Below are 19,013 nucleotides of genomic sequence, written 5' to 3' on the forward strand. Positions count from 1 at the left end.
TTTGACACCGTTATCCGTAGTGTATAGTAGCACTCTATTTGCTAAATAGTTGTCTACGATTTTGTGTAGGTATGCGGGCACCTCGAATCTGCGTAGAGTGGCATTTATGAGTTTCCAACTTGCCAACTGCTTTACTAAACGGGCTGCATCTACTGTACATCGCCCCTTTCTGAAGCCGAAATGTGTCTCTGAGGGGCCTGTCCTTTCCTCGATTGCTTCCAACAATCTATCGCTGATTATGCATTCGAACCACTTTCCTGTCGTATCCAACATGCATATAATAATAATAATAATAATATCCCAACGGTTTTTACCCTCCATTCCCGCCCATCCGCACGAGGGGCGCAGTCCGCATGACGTACGGAACCAATATTTTAAATTTTTGTGCCGAGTCACGATAGGCAGGAGTTTGTTAAGTGTCGAGATCTAAAACTGTTCAGCTATAGAACTAAATTCATCAGCCGATTTAATGTCTTTATTTTAATGATTCATCTATTAAGAGAGCACAGTATCGATTTCTTAATGCTGAAAAGTGGATCTGATATATCAAACGTGCTGAAATGAGAGTTAAAATCCTGGCATAAGCAACGGAGTGGGTCGTGCAATTCAAAATTGGTTTTACAAGCTTTCAGAAATATGGGACAAAAGTGTCTTGATACGCGTGAGGGAACATTAAAGCTTACATCAGCCAGAAGAGACGGACTTGAAATTGAGCCTGTCAGTAATTTAACCATAAAAATTATACCAAGCATTTCCCTGCGACTGGCAAGTGTAGGAAGGTTAATAAGTTTTAAGCGACTCGTATAAGGTGGAAGACTATATTGAGAATCCCATCGGAAATTTCTTAAAGCAAAAAGTAGGAATTGTTTTTGAATTGATTCTATCTTGTCTGAGTAAATTTGATACCTTGGATTCCAAACCACCGAGCCGTATTCCAGAATCGGCCTAACTAATGTTGTAAACAGGGTTTTAGTGATATAAGGGTCACCAAATTCTTTTGACCATCGTTTAACAAATGCAAGTACACCTTAAGCCTTGTTGACTGTCACATTAATGTGAAGATTAAAATTAAGCTTAGGATTCATTGTGATACCAAGGTCCACAAAATTGTATACCTGTTCCAGGTTATGGTTACCTATTATATAAGAAACTGGCAGAACAGCTCTTCGCGAGAAGCACATTACTTTACATTTCTTAAGATTTAGAGGCATAAGATTTACTTTACACCAGTAAGCCATGCTGTTTAAGTCTGATTGTAGCAAAGACTTTTCTTTAATTGAAACGTACGATTTATAAAGTATAAGGATGGTATGCTGAGGGATCTTCTGGTGGCTTCCAAGTTTTCGGCAACAAAACTAGCCGCTGACGCTGCCATGCATCAGGAAATTCGTTCTGAAAAAGCATCCTTGAAGTGAATTATCAAGTTAAAAACCAAACAACAAAAAAAAATATATTTAATTTGCATATTGCCTGCAGTGGAATTCGAACCCTGACCCCCTCTGGACACACTGTTAAAAAATCTGCACGTCCGGTCCATACGCACATATAAATTCATTCGACAATTTGTATGCAATTGGAAGAGGTATCAATTTATTCGAAAATAAATGTTATTTTAGATATATACCACATATTTGGCAACTTTTATAGAAATTTTTGAAAAAAGCTATTAGAAATGAGCCAATAAAAGAGCAGTAAAAATGTTTAGTAAAATTCCTTATTATGAATGCTATACTCTCTGAAACTACTGTGAAACATTATTTGCCAGACCAACAAAAATTAACTAAGTAAACAAGGTAGGTTAATTCATAACTTGCAAATTGCGCTTAAACTTGTTAGCAGCAACTTATGCTTTAGCGGCAGAAAAAAATTTAAGGAAAAAACTGGCTGGTAGTATCTCTCAGGAAAAGGAACTTTCAAGGCTTGTTAGAGAAAAGCTTACCACCCTTTAACATCATTAAACAATTTCTTAAAAAACCTCCACAATAGTAGATTTTATAATCCCAGTAAACCAAATACGTTTGAGCTTGAATTAAAACTTAAATTAAACAAGAAGCCACAAGAGTAATCGAAGAAATATCGTTAGTTAATATCAAGCAACCTATAAATTTCAATGCAAATTTAAATTTTTTAAACAGACGTTATGGTGCAACGACTAAACTAACATCTCCACCTATTATTGGCGCGCCAACAAATTCCTTTTACAACAACACCAACTGTTGCCATTTTGTGGCAAGCAAGCAACATCAACGATTGTTTTAACCGCACAATTAGGAATATATTAAGTAGATAATAATGAATGTACGAAAATACTACATGCAAGCTATCCACCGAAAATGCGTACATACTTTACGTATACATATATGTATATGGGGCGCTCCATACCAAAATGGACGGGGTTCAGACTTCATGTGTTTGATTTATTTCAAATTTTTAGGGTTGATGGATAAACATAAATAATAAATAAATATGAAATTTGAGCTTGATTAATACATTTTTAAAAACTTTACAACGCAAAAACAAAAAAAAATCAATGTAATCATTTTCTTCCATAAGAAAAGAGTGCAAAAAGCCGCCAACATAAAAAATATTAAAAATAATTGCAATTTTTCAGCAACCTAAAACTTGAACCTTATTAAGGGCTATAAAACTGCATACCCAAAAAAGTTCCAAAAAAATTTAAAAAAATTTAAATTTGTAATTGCTCATTTTACTCAACTTCGGTATAAAAAAAATGATAACTCAAATTATTGTAGAGTGCACCCCGCAATAATATACTTAAATATTGCGCAATACTCAGAGCTACCATTGTGATTTTTTTTTAATTTTTTTTTTGAGATGGCATATTCTCAAAAACCAATTTTTTTCATCAAACACTTTTTCAAGAAAAAAAATGTTAAAAATATTTCTTTTCATAGAGAATTTTGATGTGTGTATGTGTGATTTTTTTCAAATTTTTTCCTCACCCCGTTCTCGAGATATTTGGGAAACTATTAAATGGATATGTGTTTGTTTTTATACTGTAAAATTTTTAAAAAATGTATTGATCAAGCTCAAATTTCATATTTATTTATTATTTATATTTATCCATCAACCCTAAAAATTTGAAACAAATCAAACACATGAAGAGTGAACGCCGTCCATTTTGGTATGGAACGCCCCAAATACTCGTACATATCTATTGATTATTACGCTTGTTCTCCGCACCTTGGGGGATAAGACGTATGCACATAAATAACCATCTCTCTGGCAAACACCAAAACGCATTTACATACATGTACATATATCACACTTATTACCACTAAAGTAATAACACCCACATAAACAAGCGAGCGAGCATGTATTAACACCTGCAGCGGTGAATGGTGTTAGCCAAGCCTGGCACGCCCACCAGTTGTGGTCACATTTTGGTGCCAAAGGCAATGCGAGTGAGAGGCTCATGCATATGTTGTAAAGGCTAGAGCCACGTCAAATTGTAAAAAATTGGTATTGATTAAGAGATAGGCGTCGCGATATCAGTTGTAGTTCAAAATATTGTTCGCTTTCAGCTCAGAGCACTGTTACTTGAAGCTTAAAATAAAATAATGTAAAAAAAATATTTTTTTAAAAACAAGCTTTTATTTAACCTGTACAATCAAAGGAATAACATGAAGTAGTGTAACAAAAGATTTTTTAGCAAGAAAGTTTTGTCAAAACTGCACTAAAATGAATAAAATAAAATAAGTTAAGGTCTCGTTAAAGTTACTAAAAGCCATTTAGTGAAAGGAGTTATTCAAACTCTAATGAAAATTACTAACAATTTGTACTAATTTACTTCGTTTTTAAAAAAGCTTGTCGCGCGAATAGAAAACCGGCATTGAAATATCTGCATACATACATACCTAACCAGTTATGCATGTACGCTGAATTCGCCGAAAAGCTTTTTTAAAAACGAAGTAAATTAGTACAAATTGTTAGTAATTTTCATTAGAGTTTGAATAACTCGAACGAATAACGTACAAGCTAGTAGTTTTAATTTGACGTACATATTTTTTTATGATCTGCTGTTGAGTTTTAAGAATTTAGTATTAAGTGATAGTGAAAGAAATTCTGCGAAAATATCCTACGATCTTACACATTTTCCGCATCTTGTATCGCGTCTGGCAACACCGACATTGTTGACTACGAAAGATCAGCTGTTTATGTTTATGTTTATGTTACCTATAATTGATGGCAGTTAATTTGGTTACAGTTATGGCAATGGTTATGGCTATGGCGTTATGGTGTGGCAGCACTAATCGAATACAATGGTAACCATAAGGTTGGTTGGAACAGCTGTTTTATATGGTTATGGTTATGTCGCCACTAATTTATCCCTAAAGGCTATGAAAGATAAAACGCTTACTGAAAATGCCAGAGGCATGCCATATAGATCGTTATGGTTGCAGCGAAAATATGGCCAACACCCATATATTTCCGCGCGTTGACCACCAGCTGGTTTAGTTTTTATTTAGTTTTCATGCAGAAACACCGGATAAACTTTCGTAAACCCACGTCGAGTCTACCGAGGACCCCTATCGGTCCACCTGGACCACTTCGGGAGTCACTAACCTAGGCCCTCATAGTAAAACCTCCACATTTTTTGCATTCTGTGGTAAAATTTTGTATGGCCATTTTAAGTTTTCAAGTTTTTGCCACAGTGTTTTTAGAGTAAGTGGAAAAGAGGTTCAAAATTCATATCGGAGCGAAATTAATGGTTTGCGTACATATAGCAAAATTTCACGAGGAAAAATTCTGTGGAACATTTTAACCCATTAGCACTCTGACGAAGAGGTCGTTTTGACCGACTTTTTGGAGAGTCTGAATGAAATTGCATTAGGCAGGTCGCTAGCCGGAATAACCAAAATATTTATACAAAAATCATAGAAGTCCATAGGAAATAAAAAACGAAATAGGCAACAAATTTTGCATGCCGTCTTTTATATTTTGTTCGTTTTGGTGCACATTTACCAAAGCAGTAGCAAAAGCTGGTAAGACCTGAATTGCGATCTTTCTTTTATTTGTCCTGAATTCGAAAGGGTATTGCGAAGTGCAGAAAAAAGTGCATTCAAAGTAAAATGTTTAATAGAATATTTAAATAGAAAATTGTTTAAAGAAAACAATTCCCCGATTACATCTGCATAACTTTTCAACTAGTTTCAAGCTAGCTTTTTGTAGTTAACTACAAATTATATATTTAATAGAACTTCCGCAAAAACAACTAAAAGTGGATTGTTTTTTATCAACTGATAATTTTTTCTGCAGAGAAACTCTCGTCCGTAAAATATTGCGTACGTGATTTAATAGTAACGCAAAGGATATGAGTATCGCTTACAGCAAAATTGAAATGCGTTCGTGGGACAATTTGCATCAGCAATTTAATTTTACCAACAATTCAGCTTAATTTTTTCGCCTTTTTTTTATTCCAAATAAGTTTTCTGTATTTGTTGTTCCAAAACTACGTTTAAAAATATTTATTTAAGAAAAATACTCGTTTAACTTATTTAACGCTAAACACTTTTCACTATTTAAATACCGTGCAGTGCTGTTAAGACCTCCTTGTGGTAGGAAAAATTGTGGTATTCCTCTTTAGTAATCAGCATCAGCAATACCCTCAACTACTTTCGGCGTCAATGACTTCTGTAGCCACACACACACACACACACACGCCCCTTTATTCAACTACCTTAGCTAGCAGACGAACTTTCACTCAGTAAAATGCACAGTACTCAAACTCTTAAAGCACCACCAGATGCCCTTATCGTGGCACTCCATTTTAAAGTGATTAAACTCCGAGCCCAATGGATAAACGTTGGTGGCGCCACACTTAATTTTACCGCACTTAACCTCTTGATAAGCTCTTCAATGTAAAGAAAATAATAAAAGAGACGTTGGAAGAACCGTAGAAGAGGGAGTCCCAGTCGAAAGTCGAGAGCAACTCGAACTGTTAGAAATGGTAGCAAAAACCACGAGAGTTACTGTCTTTAGAAAGTGGTTGCATACAAACATAGTTGAGCACTCTATTGGCAGGCAAGCGTGCGGAGGTAATACCTTTAGCCTACCATCAAGTAAGTAAACAAAACAAAAAAAAGCAAAGCAGACAAGCTACAGCCGATGATAAAAATCTGGGAGTATGGAATGAAGAGAAAGTTAGAAAAGTCAGTTGCAAATACAAAGTGGAAGGATGGCATTCGTGCATGCTTGCATAGTTGTTTATATTTGTCTTGCATTCAATGCGAATGGCGTAACTTGAAAGTAGGTTTGCGTTTGCATCCTTCCACCGCGGCATTGCTTTTCTGCCGTCACTCCAATCTACCCCAAAGCACTGCGGCCTACTGCATATCAATGCGGAGATCTATTACACCATTAGACCATTAAAAGACGGTTCTATCTCCACAAATGCCTCATTATTTAAATGTTTTGAAGCACATATTTACTTGCTTGCTTCTATTGCTACAACAATAAAATTTTGTTAGTACATAAAAGCAATATTACTCAAGCACGAAAAGTCGCTAGAGTCCGACCGATTTCGTTTTAAGTCACACAAAATTATGTTCAAAATTTATTCATTTACTAAACTCGCTTACTCGTTGCGCTGAACTACACCCTACAAAATTTTAATATGCAATTCTAGCAAAATAAAGGAATCGTTTTTTTTCTTTTATCGGAAACATATTGCAATTTTCGTGAATAGGCGATATCTGATGTGTAAAACTGATTGGTTGAATATACAACACATAATAGTCAATGGGTACGATATGCACACATGGGCAAATCTCACGAGCTGCTGGTGCACAGTATTCCTTATAAACATATATATTCATTTCTTCATGTATACATATGAAAAAATTTAGAATAAATTTCGAGTGTACCAAAAAAATTATAAAAATGGAATTTTAGTTTCTCAAATCAGTCATATTTGACTCAATGTATTTTTTTTTTATTTGCTGCCACACCAGTTTTATTACACTAGATTCATTCGCTTTGGCAACAAGTACCTGTTTCACTGAATAATTTTAACATTTTAAAGTATCTAAAATTTTTAAAATTACAAAAATCGTGAAACTTCAAAAATTACAAAATAGCTGCGGCAGACATTCTGCATGATGCCGCCATTCTTTTTAATTTGGCGGCACACTCTTGAAACTTCACAGTTAAGCTGTATTTGGTGCCAACTCCCATTGCCTCTATCATGAAAATTCTATTTGAAAACTTCCCAAAGTCATTAAAAAACAAAAAAAAAACAATAAAGGTATGAAAAAAACTACACTAAAAATGCACTAAAAAATGTAGGTAGCAAACAAAATAGTTTTTTTTGTGAAGGCAGTATTTTGGAAAAAAGCCCCAGTATCCATTTTCGCAGTCCAAAAAAAGTACTATACTGATACAGAATTGGGCTATTAACCCGATTATTTTAACAAAAATCAAAATATATGCCAGCATGTAAATCAGCTGCCACAAAGTCAGCAGATAACTAAGAACATATGAATTCTTACAAATATTTAGCTATCAATATGAATTAGCACGTCCAACGCACATGTACGTATAATAAAACCATTCATATTTAGTATGCGCTCCTTCGATACCTTTACCTGATGGTACTGGTTGACGACCGTCATTACAATCACAAAACCCAACATTAAGTTCCTGGCGTTCATATGTCTTTTTATAAGCCGCATAGCGTACCAGTAGCTGTATCATCTTTGCGTTTTTTTTTGTATATATGTATGTATGTATGTATCCAAGAAGTGTGGGTACATTCCAAAACGTCAAGATACAAAGCATCCATCTCTATTAGCTCAAAACCTCAGTAGATTGTAATGCCAAATGTGCGTAACCACGGTTAGATGCTAGTTTTCAACTACATAGTAGGTTGCGCAAGTAAGACCTTTTCTTCTGGTGCGGTTTAGAAATAAAAGAGACTGATGCTTTTTATTTTGACGTTTTGGAATCCACCCAGTGTCTAGCCGCATCTTAGCACCAATCAATCTTATTTAATGAGTTATGCCAAGGGCAATCAGCAGCGCAAATAACAGCCAACGCACTTTGCAACACACACACATGCATAACTAAACTACGTACTTGTTTGTTAAAGTTAACACTACTACCAGTGAGAGCAAAGGGAAGGGATATAATTTATTCGATAAGACAAAGAAATATGAAAAAATAAGTACATAAACAATGCAAACATCAGAATTTGTCACCATTACATTCGCTTAAATTCAAATTTTCACACATACTCCTATTTGCATATGTTTCATAGCCAAGGGCAGTTCAATGACACTTTGTTTATATCTTCTCGCTTCTATGACATAATGCTAATGTTTGTAATATTTCATATGGTATTCTTTACTTATTACATATTGTGGGAATATATAAATACATACATACTTACATATATAAATGTAAATAGTATAAGCTGAAACTCTCAGAATATTCATTTGTCAATTTTATTGGCAAATGCATATGTAATTTAATGCATATGTGAGTATATAGTAATAAGGGAAAATTACAAATCTCTGCAGCACTTACCTCGAAACTAGTCATAGCCAAATTCGGAAATTATATGACTTATAGCAACCGAATTACTAAAATCTGCCTCTTCACCTGCATACTTACAGACACACATTGTATGTACATACATATATGAACGTAAGCTAAGTTTAAAAACTGCATTTTAGTTAGTATTTAATGAGAATATGGCATATGATTTATGAGCCACCAATCTCCCTAATTTTACTCAACCAATATATCCACATAAAAAATTTTGCACGCGCTTTGCCTTCGGTTTCCAATTCATGGGTATATGAACTACACTCAGTTCTATACTTATATCACCACTCAAAAATTTTCTATTGCTTTAAAGCGATTTATGCTAGGCGAATGAATGTTCTGCGAAATTAAATAATCTCACAATTAAGAACGCACATAATGGTAATTAATTTAAATTTTTAGTGTAAATTTTACACTTCTGTGTAGAAGATAGCACATATGTATGTATGTATGTATGTATGTATGTATTTCACAACTATATACTTACATCATCGTTCGAGGGTCATTAAAAGGACTTAAGATTTGGCAGCACGAATGGCATTTCAGTCGATCTGACTTTGCATCATAAAATTTGAAATTTTTTAGCTCAGAACGTCTCAAAACAAAGGTCACAAAAATTAAAATATGAGGAAAAAGATAAAATATGAAGAAAAATATATTTTCCACTAAAAAACGCGAAGACAATATATATATTTTTGAACAGTAAAATCTAAAAACTAAAGCAAAATTAAAGAAAAAATAATAATTTAAAATTAAACTAATTAAGAAAAGAAAAAATTCTGCTGACCGCGTACTCGAATCTCGAATCTTTCAAGTGCCGCGCTAGCGCTTTGTTCACTCGGCCATTGCGACTATATTAAATACACACATAAATATATGCGTATATCTCCAGTACTTTTGATTTTGGTGTTTATTCAAAGTTTTGCCGATAATTTTTTCTAATAATTTTAGGTCTATAAGTATTGTAAAAATACAGTACACCTAGGTGTGCCATTCATAATAATAATAATAATAGATTGGCGCTTACACAAATGTTAGTGTTTGGTCGAGCTTCTCCTCCGACTTGTGGCGTGCGCCTTGATGTTGTCACACAAAGGAGAGGGACCAACAGTTTTACGCCGACTCCGAATGGCGATTGTATTTTCATGAGAAGCTGTTTTTCATGGCAGAAATACACTCGGAGGTTTGCCATTGCCTGCCGAGGGACGACCGCTGTTAAGAAAACACCTTTTTCTATATTTTTTGGGATGTTGCTTTGACCAGGGCTTGAACCCAGGTGCTGTTGTGTGAAAGCGCGCACTGCTTACCACTACACCACAGCGCGCCATTCATAGATTAGATAAAAAAATTAATAATGCAGTTATTCTGGATTATTAAAATTTAACTAAGTTTTTCTGTTTTCCAACGTAAATTTTTTACCGTTTGATTTTTGAAAATGGCATTAAAGTACAATGTTCTATATAATATACCATTCAAAATTCCTCCAAAACTGAATACATATGTGCCTGTTATAGAACCAGAGTTATGAATATTCGAAATTGAGTATCTGACAGAAAACTCAAGAAAAAAATCAACTTTTCCGCTGGTACAGTTATTTTTCGATATGTGGATAGTATTTTATGCTAGAAAATGATTGTTCTTAGCTTGCATAATGTGTTCGGAAATTATAAAGTTTGTAAGTGAAGTCTGAACTAGTTATAAAGGCGAAAATTTTCAAAGATCAGCATTTTAGTCAATCACACAAGACTATGAAAAAAAACGATGAAAGGTTATTTTGACAAGACTAGACTATATCATGAATCATTTCTAACCTCAAAACACATGGCGGACTTTACGTGACAAACATTTTTTTTCAAATGTTGATGGATTTACTTCAATCTTGGTATGCAACAGTTTGCGGGCCCGCTGATTATGAATATGAAGTCAGATTTTCAAAACTCAAAATGATGGACTCAATATGGCACACTATGAGAGATTAGTGAATGTTTGTGGACAAAAACGAAAATCTGCGAAATGAATCGAATGCCATTTTGTAGCTGATGCAATACGAAATATGAAAAAATTATACAGATATCAATACTTTGATCTTTTGACCTTCAAATTCAAGTTAAAATGAGGATCTCCACAACGAAATTAGAAACTTTTAAATTTTGCTCCTTTATGCAGGTCACTTTTCAATTTGATAATATGTTTTTTGTAGTGTTTCATACGAGGAATCTAATACTGGCATGAAAAGTTTAGCTTACATTTCTTTAAAAAAAAAATTCATACAAAATAGCGTAAATATTGGTTTTCCTTGGTTTCAGAATAAGGTGAACTAAATATGTCCCTTTGTAGATTAATAACCAACTAATCTGAATTTGTCATCAAAGGTTTTGCCAAACCCCGCTCAAACTCGAACAAATTGTGATTTTTCGAGATTTTCGCTATTTACCGATGCACTGGGCTATCGAATTTTTTTTGTAATCTAGATTCGTAAACTGCAATTGGTTTCTGGTATGTTAAAAAAACCCCTTGTGCTTGGTCAAAAAATTTGTACAAGGCGAAAAAGCGTTAAAGTTCCAGTTGATAATAATCATTGCAATGGCGGTTAAAATTGGGAAAAAAGTTTGTGTTTCGTGATTTGGTAGCGTTGATCACCATTTTGCATTCGTCATTTTTATTTTTGAAAATTACTTTATATGACTTTATATTGGTAACCAGCGACCTCAAGAACCCCTGGATACCAAGATAAAAGTAAATCCGTCAATATTAATAAAAAGGGAATTGTCGCATAAAGTTCGCCAAAATGTTTCAGGTTGGGCAAAAATTTTGACGTGGTGGATCAAAGAGGACTTCAGATTCCTGTTCAGCGACCACCGCTGCGAAATAAAGTCAATTGACCTTATTTCCGTTGATCTTGTTACCTGTCACCAATCTTAGCCAAAAACATTGAAGGTTCTCACATTTCAATTTTTTTATTTTTGAATTAAACATTTTCAAACCTCTTGCGCTTGGCGCTCATATTGTGATACATATGTCAATTACCTTATCCCCTTAATTTAAGTTGCTCGTTTCTATCAAAACAAGGTTACCTTTTGATTGCCCCTTTCTCTTTTTGTGTTCGATTCTAAAATGAAGGAAAACGGTGAGAAAATTTCGTATTCATTTCGTAAAATGTCGCACTCTTGTAAGGCAAAACAAATTTACATTCTCTGTCCTTTGAAGCTTTGTAAGGGTTAAGATGGTTGCCCTGAAAATCAGATAGTTGCTTTAAACGACAATATTGTGAAATGCGTGAACTAGACAAGGACATTTTGCACCGTTGACGGGCAGCATTTTCGGGAAGGAATTCTATCGATACCTATTCTTTAATAACTAATTTAACTTATTAAATAATTTAAATATGCCTTTTTAGACCTTCTTAGAACACGTCACAAAGATTCTAAAAGTTCAAACTTAAAATTTTCTTAACACTATTTCGTTTGACACGAATATTTTAATGTATCATTTAATTTGTGTAAAATTTTATAAAAATCCACTTTCCAAACAGGTGCAACTCTTTTCAAAATATTTTCAAACTACAGCCCCCTGAAACCTCTCTTTTCTGGCACCGATATTGTCATATATATATTTCAACTGCCCGACTGCCTTAACTCAAGTTGAATTTGATTTTTTAACAGTGGGCATCCATCCTAAATGACATAAAGAAATAAGGCCGTTTCCAAACCATTTCGATTGACAGCCATATTGTCACAGTTCACTGAACTTAATAAATAATTTGATTGAATTTAATATTTTCCCACCCTTACAAATATTTTAAATGTTCAAACAAAAAGTTTCATAACACTCCTTCGTCTTAATATTTCATTTAACTTAATAGCTTGAGCATTATTTAATTAAATTCCAATTTTTAAGCAGGTGGCAACCCTCTTCTAAATATTTTCAAACTACAACCTTCCTAAACCTCTTTCATCTGACACACATAATTCAACGTCAACACGTAATTCAAACTGAATTTAATTTTTTTAATTCAGTTTGAATAAGATGTGCTATGCCGGCTTCTGCAATAGCGCCCATATCTCCATACCAAGTTCTAATACTTCCAGAAGTATAAAGTATGCAAAATGTTTGTATTTTAGGTGCCACGCCCCCTTTTCTAATCGAGATAAAAGCTATTCAATATTTTAAGTTGGGCTAAATGACACCAGTGCGCAAAATTTCATGATAAACGGTTGAGTACTTAAAGCGTGAAAGCGTACCAAACAAAAAAACTCACTTTCGCTTTTATATAAAAAAATAAAATAAAAATTAAATATCTATATTAGTAATTAGTAAGGATGAGAGTTCGTTGAAAACTATCAAATTTATGGTCAGTGTCTTAACACAACATCCAGATTTTCAGTTTTTTTTTATCATAACTTCAGATTTTGGGGGTGGTTTTAGCAATTCTGCTACTGCCAAAATTATTTTTTAGACCTATTCTACCACCTCTACTACATGACATAAAAAGTGCATGCAGCAAATTTTCATATATGTATACACGTACGAAACTCAATTACTCTTACCTTTTATTATATAAGTCATTTTAGTGTAGCATTTACATATTAAAATAACCATTTAATTGAAAAGTCTAATTTGTACTTATCTCGCTCTTCTTCTACTCATTTCTTTTCATGGCAGTTGCATAATCACGAATTCGTTGAGGTCTGCATGAAGATACTCTATCAAGTGGAATTACATCGAACTACGCTCGAGCAAATGTGGGGCTTCTCCGTCGAAGCGGAACTGATCGAGAACGCCGAACGGCAAGATGAACTCTGCTGCTATGTAAGCCGAGTGGAGGATAAGAGTGTTGCTATGCAAAATGGTAAGTAAAAGAGAGAAGCAAAGAAATTACTTGCCACGATGAAGAATTGCAAATAACGAAACTTTAAATGAGCGCGCATTTAATGAAGAAACTACTCGAATTAAATATGCATTTCCCTCACAAAAATGGGCAATCACAATAGCCTATAATGCATAAAAATTTACTTGCGCCCAATATATACGTATGTAATTTAAGTATATGTATATAAGTCTGTGTTTTTACGTGCATCAAAATGAAATTGCATTAATGTCATGAACATGGTATTACTTGCTATACAATGCAGTTGGCAGCCTCACAACAGTAAAGCTATTTTCGCACATGATTAAAAGTGGCAGCGTTAGCATTTATGTACGAGTATAACTATGTACATATGTATGTATATGCACGCGTGGATGAACAACAATAATTTCGGTTGCTCGGCTTGTTTACACTGTTGGCGGCCGTCCTGTCGTGTTCAACATAAAAATTACGCGCTACTACAACAACTGTAGAAAATTAAAATTCGCCAAATTAATTGCACGATAACAAAGTTATATGGCCGACACCGCTCAGTGTTGCGACACTGTTGAAACCGGCCAGCCGACCGGGAGCTGAGCGGCCGTGTCCTGCCAGCCAAACGGCCGACCAACAGGGCGTATACGTAATTTAATTGAAAATCGTACTTGCTTCATATGTATATATGTACACACACCCTCCTGGCAGTTCGTATCTGCCATGAGAAGCTAGGCGTCAGTTCACGCCTGTAATGCGCTGTTGCTGTAGGCGCTTAACATCGCTAAAGTATGGATCGACAGCTAGCGTAGCAGTGGGCAAATGACTACACTGTTGCGGCTGATGAAATTGCTAGCGCTTCGCCGAGCGTATACGGCTTGCCAGATTTCTTTCCAGGAATAGTGTACGCATAGGTAGAGTATATCGATGCTTGTAAGAAGATACAGTCGACCACCGAAGTGGCGTACTAGTGATTCACTTCAGGCGCCACAATTACATGCTTGCCCCTACAATGTCGACATGATAGTGAATACTTATGTACATACATACATTAGTGTGGACCTTATTTGTCAACTCTGAAAGCAAGACCTCTAGATAAGTTCGTGGTTTGAGAGCACAAGGCGCCAGAAAATTTGCTTTCTTTCACAGAGTGGTAATAATTGCCTATGAGTCAGTGGGATTTTCAATATAATTTACTGGCAGTTAGTGTGCTTTTGGCTACCGAATGTAAATATGGACCTGAGATTTCCTGAGAGAAATGCAGACAAGAAAACCCTCTTTAGCTTAAAAACTGCAGAAGATATGAAAATGTTTTAGCCATACTTATGATGGACACGCAACAATAAATTTAGTAGCAGTTAAACAAGACGGCTTTTCCCGATTTAAAAGCCAACCTTTCCATTTAGTACAAAATTTCATGATTTTTCGCAACTTTTGGGGATTCTGAGGCACGTCTTTCCTTTATCCGATTTTGAAAATTTTTCGCAGAATAAATAGGGAGAGTCTAGCTTTGCAGCTCCATACAAATTAGGCGCACACTAATGTGCATACATATATGCTTGCATACATACGTACATATTTACTTACATATGTATATGTATGCATCAGCCATGCATGCTAAAGGTAAGCTTCCGGACTCTTCATACGAAGCTGTGCTCGGCGAAAACCTGCGTTGAAATGCGAAAATGAAAATGATGCAAGGCAATAATCAGATTATCACCTGTAAAATGCTACCTCCACTGCTTTGTGCTGTAGCTCTGCTCACAGAATGCCGTAAGAGCACCATTTCTTGCCGAGCTATACCAATCAAATATGTTCGGCGCATATCGATTTCGAGCAAGTTTTTTGGTGGCAAGGGAGTGAAAATGCTATTGGCAAACACAAGGCAGCTACTGCTCAGCGCTTAAATGCGCCTTAATTGTATCGGAAAACTCAATACCCGCTGATACTATTCCCCAGTAAATAATCGGGAATCGCTTCTGAATGTTCTTAGTGGAGGATGGCAGAACACGAGTGCATAAGAGCAAACCTCACGAGTTGTTACATTTTTCGAGAAAAACGTGTGTTTTGTCAAAAATGGTGGCACAGTTTCTTAGACATTATGCATTATCTTCCGTTTTACGTAATGAACAAGATTCCACCGCAAAATGCATCCATACACAGTCAGCTACTACGTTTACTCGCACGCCTTAACTTAAAATTAACATAATTTAAAACTAATAAAATATTGACCTGGAAGATTTTAATACAGTTTTCCTTATACACATATATTTTACTTTATTCATGTATATAACAATTTTTGAATGAATTTCGAGCGTGCCAATAAAAATTGTAAACATGGAATTTTAGTTTCTCAAATCATAGTCACCTTTTTTTAATGTATTTTTTTTTCATTGGTGGCACACTAGTTTAATTTCACTCGATTCATTCGTTTTGGCAAGAAGAACATTTTCACCATTTAATCTTAACACCTTAAAGTATCATAAAATATTAAATTTAAAAAATCTTAAAATCTCAAAACTTACCAAATAGCCACGACAGATATTCTGCATGCCGCCATTTTTTTTTTTTTTTTTGTTGATTTGGTGGCACACTCTTGAAACTGCACAGATATGTTGTAATTGATTCCAACGTACTTTGCCTCTAATATGAACATTATATTTTAAAACTTCCCAAAGTTATTAAAAAAACAACAATAGAAAATTAATAATTTCGGCACCTTTTCGCCTAAATAAACATTTGAAGGCTAAAATTGTTCAAATACTTGATTTACTTCTTATTCTACTTGTTTCTGGAGCTCCACTGATTGAACTATTTTCCAGAAGAATACTTTCGTTTTTTTTCGCGAGAGAAGGAAATGACAAAACAAAAAAACAACTCGTGACATTTTCTTATATAACCCATTGTGGTGCAGTGTATAAAATGTAGTTCGCTTATTTTTCTCATTAACGGAATGCAAAGAAGAATTCGAAATCTCTTCCAGCGTTCTATTCTCTACTCGCTTTTCGGCAATATAGTTGGCAAGTAAGTGATACGTTCTAGAAGAGAAAATGTGAGCGATACACAATGATTCTTTAGATTCCACATCCATTCCCGTGGTAATCGAGTTTCTTGCTGGGTGCAAACTCGCTTACACTGATATTCACACACACAATTGTTAACATAAATACTAGGCTGCGTATGCATGAAAGTGTCTGTAGATTCAAAAAAAAAACCAAAATACTCACTCGAATGTGTGTGTTTACACAGACACCGTGCATCACCCATGAGTGCTTGCGTAATTGCGTTTAACAGCATTTGCTGAGGCCTACCGCTATCCGATCGGCACAAAAGTATTTAGGCATAACGCGATTCTTTTCTGCTCACAAAATATAATTGTCCACGCTCACACTAAAATCGATGTTCACACTTCTGTCTGATGATTGCCAATGTGAGGGGCAAAAAATAAAAATGCGCATAATAAATAAAAAGGACATAAAGTTTTAATTTGATTTTTGATCATGAAAATGCAATTTACACGCTTGAGTTACTTTATTTGTGTACAGCAAAAAAAAAAAAGTATAAAACCGAAAGCGCCTGATATTTAACTAAAAAAGCCTTTTAAATTTAAACCTCGCATGTGGTGAGCGCCATTGCGATCGCCGTTCGTGTGCCGCGTGTATTTAACTAGAAATTTTTGTATACAGTTTCTTTAATTTTTAAAGCTTTTAATTTGCATAGTTTGTGTTTTTTCGGGTTTTGTTATTCTAATAATATTTCTATATCTTATTTCTTTATATAAAACCCCAGTTGGCCGCAGTTGTGTGATTGCAACCGTTTGAGTAGTTTGGCGTTAAACCGGTTTCCGAATTTCAACAGTTTAGTACTCCTACTGTCAAAAATTTTAATAAATTGCAGGGATTGGGAGGCATAAAGACGTATCTCAGTAGAAACCGCAGTTGATAAGTGAATAGTATGTATCCTCAGAATTATGAGGGTTTTTGTTTAAGGCAGAGAAACCTCAGAAACGGGGGTGGGTGGCAGTTTAGGACAAAAGTTAACAAAACGCAGATATATGTATATGTGGATTTCGGCAGAATATCTCTTCGTTAACAGCATTTGTTCCGCACCTCTTTATTTAATCGAAGAATATTCTAGAAAGGGGCGTAGCAATTCCAGGCACAAGTTAAAAGATTCAAACTTTATTGTAAAGTAACAAATGCCCAGCTTGCTTCGCGATGCCTGATAGACTATTTGCTTTGACCAATACAAAAATAGTGTTGAAATGCGAAAACGGTTAACCGCGGTACAAACCGGTTTGTAATGTAAAAATTATTAATTTAGGTTGAAAGAACTGAAGAGCAGAATCTTCAAGGCCAAGAATAAATAATATCGCGGAAATAACAAATGATATACACATAGTATGTATATACTAATCACCTTCAATGCTATGAGCTTTTATTTCCATCTGTGAGATATCTGCAAGTATTGCAAGGTTTGCCGAGAGTTCGTAACCTTCTTCTATAATCCTGCTGTTCTACAGCAAGAGAGAGCTTTACCGTTCAACAGGGGTCATTGATATTTCAGCAGTGTACTTTCTAATTCGTCACATACTTAAATTATGAGGCTTTATTAAGTCATCTAAAATGTAGGTGTGTACCTTGATTCCAGTGCCATCTTTGTTGTGCGCCGATTTTTATTTTCCTTTTCTTTTTTTTGCATAAGCACTTCTTATAATAAAACTAATACCCGTTAATCCAGGTGGTAAGACAAAGACGGATTCTATAAATATCTCGATTCAAGCGCCATCTGTCGGCACCATTTTTTGTATTATAAGGGTATTATAACTTTGTTCACATAACGGTTGTTTGTAACAGGCAAAACGAATCGAGATAGATATAGACAAATGTATACATAAATGATCAGGATGAAAAGAGAAATCGATTAAGCGGTGACTGTCTGTCCGTCCGTCCGTCCGTCCGTCCGTCCGTCTGTCTGTCCGTCCGTTTGTCCGTCCGTCTGTGCACACGATAACTCGATTAAAAATTAAGATATCTTAACGAAACTTGGTATGTGCACTTCTTTCGGGCGTAGGACGGATGGTATTGAAAATAGGAAAATCGGACAATAACCACGCCTACCTCCCGTATACTGGAAATTTTCAGAAATACGAAAACTGCAATATTTTAGTAACTACTGAGGATTATTTACTCAAAATTTATATTTACAATAATTTTCAGACGAAAGATATATTGTACATTTTTTGAAAATGGGCGTGGCCACGCCCCCATCAATTTCTTCCAAACTCGGCACAGAAAACGGAAATACTCGATAAATCAACTTCAATATTTCAAAGTTTACTCAAAATTTATACTAAAAACAATCTCTTGAAAAGAAGTAGCATTGCTTGGAATTTTTGAAAATGGGCGTGATATCGCCCACATATAACTATATAAGTTTATCTCATTATGTCTAAGTGAACGTTCTCTCGAAGAATAGGGGTAAAAGCACCCCGGTTTACAATGCAGTGATAAATAGTTTTCGTAAAGGTGGAAAACATATATTTAATACTTGCGCCGGGTATTTAATGTTCGGCTCCGCCCGAACTTAGACTATCTTGCTTGTT

At 35.0% G+C, this 19,013-nt stretch overlaps 1 protein-coding gene across 3 annotated transcripts in view; it reads left to right on the plus strand.

Moving 5' to 3' along the window:
• The window catches only part of sif (guanine nucleotide exchange factor still life), a 376,406-nt gene that overhangs the window by 212,809 nt on the left and 144,584 nt on the right, over positions 1–19,013 (plus strand). For all 3 annotated transcript variants that reach the window (XM_017637645.1, XM_017637652.1, XM_017637660.1), the window contains exon 8: positions 13,231–13,417. In XM_017637645.1, the coding sequence (XP_017493134.1) occupies positions 13,231–13,417 (187 nt within the window). The remainder of the gene's footprint in view (positions 1–13,230; positions 13,418–19,013) is intronic.

This window comes from Rhagoletis zephyria, unplaced genomic scaffold (genome assembly GCF_001687245.7).
Source record: "Rhagoletis zephyria isolate East Lansing unplaced genomic scaffold, Rhagoletis_zephyria_1.1 Rzeph_scaffold_00133, whole genome shotgun sequence".
Lineage (NCBI taxonomy): Eukaryota > Metazoa > Arthropoda > Insecta > Diptera > Tephritidae > Rhagoletis > Rhagoletis zephyria.